Below are 16,700 nucleotides of genomic sequence, written 5' to 3' on the forward strand. Positions count from 1 at the left end.
TTAAGATTAAGGGAGAAATTCCTATCATCTGATGATGCAGTAGCCATTGTAATGTTGTAGCACAACATATTACCCACATGTCCGTGGTGATACTGGTGTAAAGAAACCTACTGTGAGTCATATAAAAGTATAGTACAATAAGGCCGGGCACGATGGCTCACACCTGTAATCCCAGCACGCTGGGAGGCCAAGGCAGGTGGATCACTTGAGGTCAGGAGTTCGAGGCCAGCCTGACCAACATGGTGAAATCCCATCCCTACTAAAAAATACAAAAAATTAGCTCAGGGTGGTGGTGCATACTTGTAATCCCATCTACTTGGGACGCTGAGGCAGGAGAATTGGTTAAATCCAGGAGGCAGAGATTGCAGTAAGCCAAGATCACACACTGCACTCCAGTCTGGGCGACAAGAGTGCAATTCTGTCTCAACAACAAAAAAGTATAGTACATACAATTATGTACAGTAAATAATACTTGATAATCAAGAACTAGATTATTAGTTTATACATTTACTATACTCTTATCATTAGAGTATACTCCTTTCACTTATAAAATAAAAAGTTTACTGTAAAACAGCCTCAGGTAGGTCCTTCTAAAAGAAGGCATTATTATTATAGGAAATGACAGCTCCATGCTTGTTAGTGCCCCCGAAGACCTTCCAAAGGGACAAGATGTGGAAGTGGAAGAGAATAATATGGATAATCTTGACCATGTATAAGCCTAGGCTAATGTGTGTGTTTGTGTTTTAGTTTTTACAAAAAAGTTTAAAATGTAAAACATAAAAGTTTTAAATGGAAAAAAGCTTATAGAATAAGGACAAAAAAAGAATATTTTTGTATAGCTGTACAATATGTTTGTGCTTTAAGTTAAATGTCATTACAAAACAGTCAAAACGTTTTCTAAAACTATAAAAATGTATAGAGTGAAAAAGTTACAGTAAGCTAAGATAAATTTATTATTGAAGAAATAAAAGTTTTATAAATTTAGTACAGCCTAAGTATACAGTATTTATAAAGTCTACAATAATGTAATGTCCTAGGCCTTCATACTCATTCAGTGACTCACCCAGAGCAACTTACAGTCTCGCAAGCTCCATTCATGGTAAGTACCCTACACAGGTGTACCATTTTTTATCTTTTATACCATGTTTTTACTGTACCTCTTCTATGTTTACACATGTTTAGATACATAAATATCTACCATTGTGTTACAAGTACCTACAGTATTCAATACAGTAACATGCTGTACAGGTTTGTGGCCTAGGAGCAATAGGCTACACCATATTCCCTAGGTGTGCAGTAGGCTACACTATGTAGGTCTGTGTAAGTGAACTTTATGATGTTTGCTCAGTGAAATCATCTAACAATCCATTTCTCAGAAAGTACTCCCATTATTGAGACAAATGACCGTACTATAAATTGAAATTCTATTTCTGGATGTCAATACAACCTCAGCCATTTTCTTTTTTTTTTTTCTTTTTTTTTTTTTTTTTGAGACGGAGTTTCGCTCTTATTACCCAAGCTGGAGTGCAATGGCGCGATCTCGGCTCACCGCAACCTCCGCCTCCTGGGTTCAGGCAATTCTCCTGCCTCAGCCTCCTGAGTAGCTGGGATTACAGGCACGCGCCACCATGCCCAGCTAATTTTTTTGTATTTTTATTAGAGACGGGGTTTCACCATGTTGACCAGGATGGTCTCGATCCCTCGACCTCATGATCCACCCGCCTCAGCCTCCCAAAGTGCTGGGATTACAGGCGTGAGCCACCGTGCCCAGCCAACCTCAGCCATTTTCTAACTGTATGACTCTAGTCAATCACATAACTCTCTGGGCCTCAATGTTCAACTCTTGTGAAGCATGGGAGTTGTACTACATAACTTTAAGGTACTTTCAAGCACCAAATCCCATGACACTAAAAAGTTACATTCTCAATACCAAAATTAGTAAAGATCTATTTTCTTATTTACTGCATTTTTTTCTTATTCATATATTTTCATTTTCCTGTCAGTCTTCTCTTTCTTTTTCCTCCTTTCCCTCTTTTCTTATACTCTAATAAGCTACCATCACTTGTAAATTTAGTCATTCCTCAGCTGTACCTTCCACCTATTCATTAATAACGTACATACTATTTTCAGTCACACAGGCAGCTTTATTTTATTTTATTTTTTTTTTTTTGAGACAGAATCTCACTCTGTTGCCCAGGCTGGAGTACAGTGCCATGATCTCAGCTCACTGCAAACTCCACCTCTTGGGCTCAAGCAATCCTTCCACCTCAGCCCCCCAAAGACCTGGGACTACAGGCACGCATCACCATGCCTGGCTAATATCTGTATTTTGTGTAGAGATGGGATTCTGTCATGTTGCCCAGGCTGAACACGTGCTTCTTTTCTTTTGTTCAGATTGTCCTTTTGCGGAATTTAGTCTTTTTCATTCTGATTAAGGTTTTGCCGATTTTTCTCTGGGGACACCTGTCTCTGATTTACATTCACAGATGGTAATAAATTCTTTCCTAACCCTCACCTAGTTTTGCTTTGCAAACCGGAGTGATACAAACCGAGGGGGAAGAATTATGTAGACAGGCACAACATGATACAACATTCTGGGCCAATATGGATTACTGATAACAGGAAGATGAAAAACAAACAAAAAAGGCAAAGTTGCAAAAGAAATACTAGAAGCAAGCTGGAGGTCATTGAATGTTCTCAACACAAAGAAATTATAAATGTTTGAAATGATGGATATGCTAACTACCCTGACCTGATTACTATACATTATACATATTGAAACATCACTATGTACCCCACAAATAGGTATAATTATTATTGGTCAATTAAAAGATAAAAAATAAAAACTATAAAGAGAAGGCAGAATCAGAGGGTAAATAAGGCCACAGAGTCAGGAAACAATATAGGGACTGAGGCCACAAAGAAATCTTCAAAGAGGCAACTTCCACTGAAGACAGGAATCAAATAAACTGAGATTGGGGCAAGTCCCCTAACTCTGAAAGTTCACATATAGGGACCATTACAGGAATAAAGCAGGAAGCAAGAGGCCAGAACACAGGTCTACTTATGTAATGACAAGCCCACTGAGGACTCCAGAGAGGAACACAAGCAATTCTAACCCCTGCATATCAGAAAAGAACTAGTGCTCAGCTCAAACCAAGAAACTGGTCACTGGTAACAGTTAAAGCTCTTATTAAATGTACAATATAGATTTTGATCACAATGCATGGACCTTATGAAAATGATATGTAAATTGCTTCCTTCCTGGAGCTCATAATGGTACTGTATAAAACATTCAAGTATTTATTATATGGTATACAAAAACGAACAAGACATAATCCTTGATTTAGAAATATTTCTAGACTAGTGGAGAAGAGAAAAAAGTAAATTAGTAATTACAGAAGAGGATTAATGTTATGAAAGAAGTATCAGGAACAATTATTTCACTATTGCCAAATTATCACTCTTTAAAAATATGAAATTTTAGGCCACTAGATTATTTTAGCAAAGTATTCTTGACTGTAACTAATAAAGAAGATTTTATTACAAGATGCTTAAATTCTAGCTCAGGCCCCACCACCAGCCACTTGTAGGACTTTGGGCTGATCACTTAACTCAGAAAATGCAGACTCTTCATGTATTAAATGAAGGTGATATCAGCTAACTCAGAGAATAACAATTAAAGTAAATAATATGTGGGAAAAAGGCTTGAAAACTATACAGTACTTCATAAATGTAAGCAATAAGAGAAAATTTTTAAAGACTGAAATAACTGTTTAAAAGAAGTGTTAAAATGTTATTAAAATTTGCTCTTTATACCATTAACAACTGGATTTATGTACAAGTACAAATATAACAATATTTATTAGAACTCTACTTCCTAATAAAAATAATAATAATGAAATATCATGTTGTAGTTTTTAAGTAGAGTTTTTAAACACGGACTAGTCCAGAAGGGCTGAAAGTACTGATACGGAGGATGAAGGCACAGATGTGGGAAGTTTGAAGCCTGATACGTAACAGTAAATGCCAATAACTAAACAAAGTATAGCCTCCTTACATCTTTTCAACAAATCAACTTGATAAAATGTGATTCAAAATAAATACCACCAGGTTTCTTTACAGAGTCTTAAATCTGAATGCATTCTTTGAGAAAGTTAATTCATTGGAAATTTCACTGACTTTATGGGTGCTGAGCAGGATGGGGAAGGGGTAAGAATCATAATACATTACCTATATCTGGACCTTCCACGTCATCGTCTTCATCTTCTTGTATTTCCTCAACGTGTATATTATTTTCCACATGGGATATTATTAAATCAACATCATGTAATACCAAAAATTCCATTGGAACTCCCTAGAAATACATCAATTTTTTTAAAAAATGAATATAGCAAAGTATTTTGACATAAAAATATTTTACTCAGGCCAGGCACAGTGGCTAACACCTGTAATCCCAGCACTTTGGGAGGCACAGGCAGGTGGATCACCTGAGGTCAGGAGTTTGAGATCAGCCTGGCCAACACAGTGAAACCCCATCTCTACCAAAAACACAAAAATTAGCTGGGCATGGTGGCACATGTCTGTAATCCCAGCTACTCAGGAGGCTGAAACAGAAGAATCGTCTGAACTCAGGAGGTGGAGGTTGCAGTGAGCCAAGATTGTGCCACTGCACTCCAGCCTGAGCGACAGAGCCAGACCCTGTATCAAAAAGAAAAAAAAAAAAGAGTTTCACTTGTTTAACATTAAAATGAAACTAAACCTTTGAGTTTCAATTCTAAAATTAAGAAAAATGAAAAAGGAAATTAACTCCACAATTACTACAAAAAGAAAAGCATCCAAAGCATACCTTTCTATAAAGACAATGGGTACACTGAAAAGGGTGGCAACGAAAGGAGTGGAAAGCCTCACTTGTTTCTTGTCACAACCACATTATACTGAAGTCTATAAAACATTTCACATATAACAGCTAGTTCTACCTCTTTATAAGATGGAAATATATACAATTTTACTACAAATAGAGCAAATCAAAATTGATTATTCTGACATTCCACAAAAATATCCAAAACAATACTTCATCTAAATTAATTCCACTAATAAGTTCAATTTCCTGTTTAGCTATAAACAACATTAAATTACTATCTGCTACCAGTTGTTTTAAAAATGCTACATTCTATTCTATTGAGATCAATATTAATTAATATTAAAAATATTACTTAAGATTTATTTCACTATTGCCCAACTGTTACACTTTAAAAATACAAAATTTTAGGCCCCAGATTATTTTAGCAAAGTATTTTTGGTTGTAGCTACATATTGGAATAAAGCTATGAGCTCCAAGCACGTTTGTTCTTTGCTATGACATATCTTCACCTTTTTAAAATTATATTCAAAATAAGCAATTTTGATTCCTACAGAAATATAGTAAACTTAAGTAGAGGAATCAAAATCAAACTTAACTTGTTCCAAAGATTCACAGAAATTTTTGTAGTAAACTTTTTAATTAAAGTATAACAGTCACACAGAAAATAACAAAAATGTTAAGTAAGTATAGAGTTTGATGGACTTTTACAAAGTAGACATATCTGTATAACTACCACACAGATTAAGATACAGAACATCATCAGCACACCCAGGAGCCATCTTCTTGCTCTTCCTGTCATTAACATCCCCCAAAAGTAATAATTATTCTGTCTTTCATCAATGCTCTGGCTTGAATTGTTTCATCTTGTTAATTTTTTGAGATAGCATCACTCTCTCTCGTTAATTTTTTGAGAGAGGGTGGATGTACAGTGGCACAGTCGTGGCTCACTGCAGCCTCAACCTCTGGTGCTCAAGTGATTCTCCCACCTCACCCTCCTGAGTAACTGGGACTATAGGCACAAACCACCACACCCAGCTAATTTTTTGTAGAGATGGGATCTCCCAATGTTGCCTCGGCTGGTCTTAAACTCCTAGGTTCAAATGATCCACCTGCCTCAGCCGCTCAAAGTGCTAGGATTATAGGCATGAGCCACCATGCCCGGCCCCATATTATTTTAAACAAAAAACAGGATAGCATAATCCTGATTTTATTTTTAAAAATACATATAAACATGTAAACATAGGAAAAAACCGACTAACACATGAAAAAAACATCAAAATGTTAACAGCAATTATCTTTGAATAGGAGCAATGTATAATTTACAGATTTTTCTATAATAAAAATTATTACTTTAGGACAACATATATTATAGACCAGTACATAAAACAACTAACCTTTTCTGCTCTTTTGAAGACCACATTAGCATGTTGAGGAATGTTCACTTCCAAAGAGTCCCTTTTTCAAAATGGAAATAAATGTTTTATATTGCTAATCTGAAGAATAATAATCACCCAGGATGTCAATCAAAAATAGAACTATAATCTTATACTAAATATTACAAAAAAATTACAATTTAGTGACTGAAAAGTTTTACACATATTGACCAGATTTTCTAGTCTCCATGTTAATCTCTGTCTTCATTTAGCAAGGTTTAAAGTTCTAAGTTTTAATCAAGCTTATAATGAATGTACAGATTTTAGCTCAGCAACTAGTTCTAACTACATTAGAATCTATTAAAAATTTGAGTTTACCTATAAGTAATTAAATCACCATATTTTAAAACATGGAAGTTATTAGTGTTTTGCTAAATATAGTAAACATTCAATGTTTAAGATACCTTAACAAGAGCAGAACTCCTGCTTTTCCCAGAAGACGCCAAGCAACCCATTCTGCAGTTCTTCTATCAGCTTCATATGTAGCCTGTTGGCTAACAATAAAAACCAGTGGTAAGCCTAGTTGGAGATGCACAGTTGAAACTTGTTGAGGATCGTCAGCAACTTCAGTCTTCATTAAAAACAACAACAACAAAAAAAAAGAACAAAGTGTGATAATAATATTCTAACAGTTGGATTTCAATTCTCCTAACTCTTATTAATAAAGTAACAAGTAAAAAACAAGTCTGTAAAATAATAATCCAACACTAACAGAAATGATCTCCTAATTTCCTGAATTAAAGGCTCCCAAGGTACCTATATCGTTTTGTTTGTTTTTTGAGACAAAAGCTTGCTTTGTTGTCAGGCTGGAGTCCAACAGCATAATGATCACAGCTCATTGTAGCCTAAACCTTTTGGGCTCCAACAATCCTCCCACCTCAGCCTCTGAAGTAGCTGGGACCACAGGTGTACACCACCATGTCGAGCTAATTTTTTTTTTTTTAATTTTTGTAGAGTCAATCTCCCTACATTGCCCAGCCTGGTCTGAAACTCCTGGGCTCAAGTGATCCTCCCGCTTTGGCCTTGCAAAGTGATAGGATTACAGGCACGAGCGATCGATCGTGCCTGGCCCCCTATAAGTTTAGGCATTATAAAATTAAGATTTTATAAGAAGTTAAACAAAAAATTACAATCATAAAGAATACTATAAACAAATAAAAACAATAAATAAAGCAATGTGGGACTAATTGATAGAGATAAATATTTCAAGGGAAATAGAACCGATAACTAAGGAATAAACTTTTTCATATAAGAATTTAACATAATATGACACATTACAAAACAATGAGGAAGACCCGAATTAAAGTAGCAAATTAAATACACACATCTAATTTCGCTCCCTCCAGAACTCCCAGGAAAACTACAGCAGAGGGATTTTTTAAAAGAGACAAACATACATACATAAAGAAGGGAAAAGAGAAAAGGTAGCACAATTTTAGAAGTCAGAATCAAATAACTGACTTAGGAGATCCTACAACGCAAAACCCTAAGCCATTAGAGGGAAAACTAAGACACAATTCAGTTTTAGCTACAAAACCCTAAAATTGCTCAGGAACTATCAGTGTCAAGCAAGGCTGGATCTGGGAAGGAAATATTAGAAGGGAAGTGGCAGGAAGGCTCTAAAATAAACATGAATATGTCAAAGCTTTTGAGAAGTAGTTAGATCCCTAGATTCTCCTCCCCAGTTCTATGATATTAAACAACTGTCGCTTCCCCACACTGGCAGAAATCTAGGAACAGCTGACAGTGTGGATACCATGTTGAAATCGGGGGATTAAGTAACCAAATGTTGAGATGTTCCCCTCACCTAAGGTCCCTTTCCACTCAGTTCCCAGAATGCCGGCAGTTAAGCCTTTGTCCTCAATTGGAATTTTTATCCTTTTTGGGAGATCTTGAGTAATCCCAAAAGCATGAAGATACTGACATTGGGATTCGCCAAAAAGCAGGCTAGGTCTAATTACTCTATGGAGCTCTAGGCTCGACCCTGCTCACCTCTTCAGTCTGCTTACTGCCTAAGAGACATGAACTTCTGTCACTACTATCTGCACTTTCTCCACCTTCCACCATAGATACCTCCCAGACAAGACACAATTCTCATACATTCTCTGTGTGTGAGAATGTGTGAGAATCTGGAACACTGTTGCTTGCCTCTGCCCCTCCTCCATCCTCCTCTCTTGCTGCCACCCAGCAGAGCTGGCTTCAAGGTCCATCTTAGCACTGTGTGGCATTCCCAGGACATTTGAACTAGGCAGGGAGGCGGGGTGTCATGTGGCCAGGTGTCCAGAAGGCACTGGGAAATCCCATGTGATGGTCTGAGAGGATCAGGCACATATCAGTCATGGGGCAGAAATGTCAAGGACAGCTTACAAGGGTGCCACCTTCTCACCACTCCACCTTCCCAACCGTTCTCCTCCCAGTCAGCCAAAAAGAGTCAGAGCTATTTTGGCCACATCTCTCAAGTCTCCACCAACCCCAACTGTCTGCCTGTCAGAGACTTGCAAAGGCTCATGTTTTTATTTTCTCATCATTCCATTGTGATACTAAGAAACTAAGAAGATTAATTTTCGAAAAGGTCAGGCACGATGGCTCATGCCTACACTTTGAGAGGCCAAGATGGGAGGATCACTTGCGCTCTGGAGTTCAAGACCAGCCTGGGCTACATAGCACAATTCTGTCTCTATTTTTTTTAATTAAAAATTAAACAAAATTTTTTAAAGATTAATGAAAAACTAAAATGTGAACAGATATCACTGTTACATATATATATTATATACATATTTAAAAGTCACCAAGTCTCACCAATGTTAGAATTTCCAACCTGTATTTTAGTTTTAGTTTTAAATTCTAAACTGTGAACAGACATCCAAGGATTAACACACACCTAAGGAAAGCCTTTAACATGAAAAGCAGAGACTGGAACACATGGAAAAAATAAATAACATAGAGAAAATACAGACCATGCGGGAATAAGAAAGGTTCAGAAGCCACCACAGACAACTTCAAGGAGATGGGAAGACACTGGATCCATAAATAATTGAAAAATAAAATTAAATAAGTCTCCCAGAAAGCACAACAGAAAATAGATGTAAGATAGAATAGAAAAAAGGTAATAAAATTGAAGGACTAGTTAAAGAGGCCTAACATCTAAATAATGCAAGTCACAGAAAAAGAGAAGGAGAAAATAGAAGAAATCATTACTGAAATAAACACAAAATTTTCCTACAACTGAAGGACATTGATTGTCAGATTCAAAGAGCCCAATGAATAACCAACAGAGTGGATAAAAGCAGATACAAACAAAGATGTATTCTTCCAAACTTTCTAATAATTGAGTTTTTTTTTTTTTAGACAGAGCCTCACTCTCTCATCCAGGCTGGAGTGCAGTGGCAGTATCTCAGCTCACTGTAACCTCTGTCTCCCAGGCTCAAGCAATCCTCTCACTTCAGCCGCCACCAAGTAGAGCTGGGACTACAGATGCGCATCACCACACACAGCCAGTTTTTATATATTTTGTAGAGACGGGGTTTTGCCATGTTGCCCAGGCTGGTCTCTTAACTCCTGGACTCAACCAATCCACTCATCTTGGCCTCCCAAAGTGATGAGAATTCACCAGGGGATAGGAATCTTACAAACCATCTTAGAATTCTGTTTACCATAGGTAAGTATAGGATTCTATTTGGCAATTTTTTGGAAAGAGATACATATATATATATACTCAATAACTTGAGTTATTAAGTACTTAAGTTATTTTATCTACCATAAAGAAAATTCTAAGCCCCCAAAATTCCTACCCCTGGTAAACAAATCTTGTATAACCCCCTCCCCTGAGTGTGAGCAGGACCTGCGGGGTAGCCATTCCTTTTGTTAGGTGACATTACATAGGAGTCTGTTGTAGCACACTCAAGTAAGATTCTCCCACTGGCTTTGAAGGAGCAAGCTGCATGTTGTGAGAGGGCCATGTGGCAAGGGCTTGAGAGCAGACTGTAGCAAATAAGAACAACCTTTTTCTAACAGCTAGCAAGAAAACAGGAACCTGGGTCTTAAAACCACAAGAAAAATAATTTCTGCCAAAAACCTAGATGAGTGGAATATCCTGAAGGAGTACAGGTTTTTTCCTCGTGTATTCAGAGAACTATTAGTAATTCAGTATTATAAAGCAAAAGGAAGAATAGTCAGTAAGGCTAGAAATGTGGCAAGGGGTCAGCTCGCTGAAAACCATGAATGTCCTGCCAAGAAAACAGGGCTTTATGATGTAAATAAAGTGAAGTCATTTATGAATTGTATGAATTAATGATCACACATATATTTTTAAAATATCACTGTCAGCTTTCAAAAGAGATTTCAGATGTAAAATTACATGCAAGAACATGTAGGAATTAAGAATGTTTCCCCAGATGTCTGCCATAAATAAATGGACAGTAAAATAACCAAAATAGTAAAGAAAGAACCAGTGTTGGTGAAGGACAATACCTTAATGTCACATGTATTGTACTTAAGCAGAGATACATCTAATTAACAGTTAGATACATCTAATTAACACTTAGATACATGAGTGGGAGCTCCAAATAAACATGTGACCTGAAAATTCAGATTTGAGAATCCATGTAGTTAACGCCACAGAAACAGATGAGGTCACTTGAGGGGTGTGCTCTGAGCAACTATCACTGTGTATCAAAGCTCCCTAAAACCTGGTAGCTTAAAATGACAAGAATCATTTCCTTTGCTCAAATATGTGTAAGCTCATCTCTGCTTCATGTGGCATTAGTAGGCTATTTCAACTGGAGGCTGAATATTCTACTTTACAGATGGCTCATACGCATGGCTAACAAGCTGTTGCTATTTGAAGCTCAGCCATGGCTGTGGTCTAGGGACCTCAATTCTCCTTCTCATGGGCTTCTCCTCAGGCTGCTTAGGCTAACAACAAAATAGGGAGTTTCCAAGAATGAGCAAATAAAGAGAGCAAGGCAGAGGCACATCACATTTTGTGAAATATAGCCATTATTGATATATGAAGTCATAGATCATCACTTCAGTCTCATTCTGTTGGTCAAGGCAGTTACAGAAGCCCAACCAGGTTCAGGTAGAGGAGTCACAGACTCCATCATTCCACAGGCAGTGATAGGGTGACAAGATAAGGGGAGCTTATGGGATGCGAGGTACTGTTGGACTTTGTGAGTCTTGAAGAAAGGAGTGAACCTATTTTGTAGGTGGGAGGGATTACTGTAGCCATAGTCTGCCCCCTGGCTACAACAACTCAAATCCTTTCCATGTGTAAAATACACACCTCCCTCCCAGACTCCTAAAGCCTTGTCCCATCAAGCTTTGAATGAAATCTGTGCACAGTTTAATATATCATTTACATTTAGATAAGACCCTTGCATATAGCTCCTTGAAAACTATTCCTTTTAATTTGAAGACCTGTGAACTAAAGAGAAAGATCATTTTCCCCAATACATACTCAACACACAGTGATGGGACGTGCGTAATATAATTATATACACTCCTGGCTGAAGGGGGGAAAATGGAGGCACACAATAGTCACTGGTCTATAGCAACTCTGAGGTCCACTGAGGCATATGTTGTTAGGTTCCTCAATTGGGGCCTAGTCCTGCTCCCTGAACTTAAGGCTCTTGGTTACAAATTCTGGGCCCTAGTCTGCCCTCCAACTAATCATTTAAAAAAAAAAAAAAAAAAGGAGCCTGTAATTGTAGCTGAGTGAATTTCTTAGCCTTTTCCTGACCCTAAAAATTTGGAGGAATAAAGTACATTTATCATTTTGTGCTATTTCTATCTCTAACCATACAAGTTTTTATACTTCTTTAAAATCTTGTGGGTTTCCTAATTATGATTTTTTTTTTTTTTTTTTTTTTTTGAGACAGAGTCTCACTCACTCTGTTGCCCAGGCTGGAGTACAGTGGCATGATCACAGCTCACTGCAGCCTCAACTTCCCCAGGCTCCGGTGATCCTCCTACCATCAAAGCCTCCCAAGTAGCTCGGACTAAAGGTGGACACCACCATGCCCAACTAATGTTTGATGTTTTTGTAGAGATAGGGTCTTCCTATTTTGCTCAGGCTGGTCTCAAACTCCTGGCCTCAAGCAATCCACCCACCTCAGCTTCCCAAAGTGCTGGGATTACAAGTGGGAGCCACTGCACCCAGCCTAATTATGAAGTTATAATCCATTCCATTTGACATAAAACAAAATCACAAATGTCCCTGATAGGCAGAGAAAGCCACTGGGTATCATAAAAATTATAACTAAATAAAATATATAATATAAATAGAAATTAGTATAAGAGAAGATACAAAAGTGACAGAAACACTCTTGCAATGGTTTATCAATGTAGAAAAATATCAATATTTTTCTACAATTCATGTATTACTATTAAATAACTAAAATTACTTAAAAGTTTACTTTCAAAAATGATACCAGAATAAAAAGGATTACAAGAGACTATTATGAAAAATTATATGCCAGTAAATTTGGTAACTTAGAAGAAATGGATAAATTCTTAGAAACATATAACCTACCAAGACTGAATCATTAAGAAATGGAAAATCTGGGCAGAGCATGGTGTCATGCCTGTAATTCCAACACTTTGGGAGGCCAAGGCAGGCAGGTCACAAGGTCAGGAGTTTAAGACCAGACTGGTCAAAATGGTGAACCCCTGTCTCTACTAAAAAACATAAGCTGGGCATGGTGGCTCGTGCCTTTAATCCCAGCTACTTGGGAGGCTAAGGTAGGGGAATTGCTTGAACTGGGACCCCGGAGGCAGAGGTTGCAGTGAGCCGAGATCGCATCACTGCACTCCTGCCTGGGCTACAGAGCAAGACTCCATCTTGGGGGAAAAAAAAAAAAAGAAATGGAAAATCTGAACAGATCTAGAACTAGCAAAAAAATTAAATCAGTAATCAAAAACCTCCCAACAAAGAAAGTCCAGGACCAGATGGCTTCACTGGAAAATCCAACTAAACATTTAAAGAATTAATGCCAATCCTTCTTAACCTCTTCAGAAATTTTGAAGGGGTGAGAATATTTCCAAACTCATTTTATGAGGCCAGCATTACCCTGATACTAAAGTCAAAGATACTACAAGAAAAAGACACTACAGAGCAGTATGAGCAATATCCCTAATGAATATTAAGGCAAAAATCCTCAAGAAAAGCTACCAAACTGAATTCAGCAGCACATTAAAAGGATCACTCATCATGAGCAAGTGAGATTTATGCTTGCAATGCAAGAATGGTTTGACATACAGAAACTAATTAATGTAACACTTTACACCACATTGACAGAACAAAGGACAAATATCACATGGTCATTTCAATTAATGCAGGAAAAGCGTTTGAAAATGCTCGACATCATTACTCAGCCTTAAAAAAGAAGAAAATCTTGACATATGATACAACATGGATGAACCTTGAGGATATTATTCTAAATGAAATAAGCCAATTGCAAAAACAAATAAGGCATGACTCAGTGTATATGTGGTATCTAAAGTAATCAAACTCATACAAATGGAAAGTAGACTGGTGGTATCAAGGACTGAGGTCAAGTAGAGGGGAGATGTGAAGTTGTGTGCTGAATGAGCATAGAGTTTCAGTCACGCAATATTAAAAAGTTCCAGAAATCTGTTGTACATCAATGTGCATCAGCTAATACTGTATTATACGCTTTATAATTTTTATGAGAGTAATCTTATGAGGTTTTTAAACAATTAACAAAGGCTCTAAAACAACCATGTTGGGAAACACTATGCTATACAATATTGTACACTGCCACATAAGTTCTCTAGAACTAGAAGCTAAATGAATAAATCATAACAGCATCTTTCTAATTTCCTATATAAAAGAGTTGGTTTAATGTAATTCAAGTGTCTTGAATCTGTCTGAGACAGAGTTAGATTAACAAATAAAAAATAATGTAAAAATTTCAGAGATTGTTAAAAATGTATAAACTTATCCATATTTTAACATTTTATTAGATATTTGCACTTGAGAATTCTTCTTGGGATTCAGATAAAAGCTTTCCTTCTATCTACAGATAGAAACTGAATCCATCATGGAGAAAATCACCAGCATTCTAAAACGTCCTTGGTATTTGCCAACAGGACAATAATTGAACCATTTTCCCAACTGTGTTCACTGCTGGGAACCTTAATAACACATCTAAAACAACTCCGTATCTGGCAGAATCTTACTTAACCGATTTAAGATTGAAATTCACTTAAAAATTCTATGCTAAAGATCTATGTTTAGTTGGACATGATCAAAATGATACGTTCCCTGTCATGACTGTAAGACATAGTTGTACCATATATCTACAATAATTAGGTATTCAAGTACCCTGTTTTACCTAAAGGAAAAAAAGCAATAAACATACACACACACAAAAGCAATTTGCATCTATTTTCATATGCTTAGAAGTAAACTAATAATACATATAATTGCAATGATCAGACACAAAGCAGTTTACAAAAAAGTCTGAATCTTACTTTCCATTTTTATTAGCTTATAAATAGACTTTGTAAACATATCAAATTATTTCAGATCCTGAACCCCAAAACCCAGGCTAATTTGCAAAGCATCTTACTAACCCCACAAAACCCAACCATGATTGTAACCCCAAGGGTTTTTATATAGAATAATGTCTACAATAATAGGGGGAATGAGCTTCAGTGGTACTAGGAAAGAGTAAGAATAAAGCAAGAAACGTGAATTCAAAGTCAACTATAGAGTCAGCTACTAACAAGAACCTGTAAGCAGTCATCAAATTTAGGTACCAACTTTCGGTACCTCTCTATCTCATTCCAGTTAACTATGCCATCACAGGGTATAACCCAATTACAACAAATTTTGGCTTAAGGGGTGTTTCCTATAAAAGTGTTTGGCATTACTCAGTTTTTTTTTTTAACCTTAAATGTATTATTTAAGAACAAAAAACAACCTCAAAAACTGATATGGTCAAATGTTTAAAGTACTAAAACATAAAAGTGACCAAACCAGTTGAGGTTCTAACATCTTCCTAATTCCACTGGGGTAAGGCCTTCACTACCCTCCAGTAGTCTCAAGGAATCTTTCAAGGCTTTGTCTTCTTTCCTGTACTCTGCATTCATTTACTCTGTTCTAGTCTATAAAAGTCCACTCATCTATGCTTCTAGGCTTCCCTCTGCCAAGTATTTCTAGGCTGACATCAAGGTTTGAATTATCACCTTAGCTTTCCAATCTGGCACTAATCATCCATTCAGCCTTTCAGATCTCTCTTGGCTTCATACTACTGGTCATTCCTACCTATTTCTATGTCTACCTGAGCTTCTGGAGCCTCTGCCTGAATCCTATATCCCAGTTCTCTGTCTAGGGAAAAAAAAAAGTTCAAACAAATAAAATTTTTATGCATTACTCTGTGAAAGTGTTGAAGCAAACTGCACTTCAGGTTTCGATTGACAATTTAATATTCCTTTGTGTGAACAGTGGTTAGGGCAGGGCCACCTGCACTGCACAATTCCAGGAAGTACCATTCACATATTTCATAAAATGTGTTTCAAGGGGCTGTTGTTCATATACAATATAACATAAATGATGCCCTTAATTTTTTGCCATGTTACGCTTCCAAGTAAAACCACCCTTAACTGAAGTCATTATGAAGTTTCCAAAGTTTTGGTTTTTTAATTTCAAAACTAATACTACATAATTCCTAGTAAGTGCTATAAAGTGAAATAAGATCAGAGAATCTTCCTCCTTATTATCTATCTAAAAACACAAAAAAATAGTTTTGAAATATAGCAAAAGAAAATTCATGAGCAAAAACTTTAGGAAAGGGCACAGCTTAAGCCAGATTGTTGTAGCAAAGAAAAAACAGATTTTTAGTAAAGCTAGGTATAAGTACTAATCTTGTCCCCAATGGTGAAAGACAAAATCCTTAGAATTCTTAATAATACTCCACTATCGAAGAACAGAAATTGAAGCTGGAGGGAAATAGTGAAGAACTACATAGTGAACCATCATTTCTCTCTCTTTCTCTCTGCTCTATGCTAAAATGGAAGATTAAAACAAATTCAGACGGTATTCTCCCAATGTGAAAGGAAAGAAAAGAAGACCTATAAACTGCTTTCTTTAAAAAAAAATTGCTTACAGTCAAAATCCAACCACAGAAAAAAAGTTACCTAAAGGACTAAGGAATAAAGCCCGTAAAATTGTGGTGGTGAGCTCTGAATCTATTTAAATGCAGAAGCAAAGCTTTTGAAGAGGGAGTTATGGTCACAGAACAGAATATAAATACCATAGACTCTGATAATGTAAAAAGAATAAATGAACACAAATCAGAAGGGCAAGAGGAGCTGAGATGGAAATGAACATATGAAGTTAATTTTCTCATCTTTCACAGGTAGGAATAAGTCAATAC

At 36.7% G+C, this 16,700-nt stretch overlaps 1 protein-coding gene across 10 annotated transcripts in view; it reads right to left on the reverse strand.

The window, feature by feature from the left end:
* The window catches only part of TXNDC16 (thioredoxin domain containing 16), a 115,780-nt gene that overhangs the window by 59,291 nt on the left and 39,789 nt on the right, over positions 1-16,700 (reverse strand). For all 10 annotated transcript variants that reach the window (XM_032251070.1, XM_032251068.1, XM_032251067.1 and 7 more), the window contains 3 exons: positions 6,702-6,868; positions 6,259-6,319; positions 4,234-4,357 (listed from right to left, as the gene is read on the reverse strand). In XM_032251070.1, the coding sequence (XP_032106961.1) occupies positions 4,234-4,357; positions 6,259-6,319; positions 6,702-6,868 (352 nt within the window). The remainder of the gene's footprint in view (positions 1-4,233; positions 4,358-6,258; positions 6,320-6,701; positions 6,869-16,700) is intronic.

Source organism: Sapajus apella, unplaced genomic scaffold, assembly GCF_009761245.1.
Source record: "Sapajus apella isolate SASKATOON/1434 unplaced genomic scaffold, GSC_monkey_1.0 scaffold74, whole genome shotgun sequence".
NCBI classification, from domain to species: Eukaryota; Metazoa; Chordata; class Mammalia; order Primates; family Cebidae; genus Sapajus; species Sapajus apella.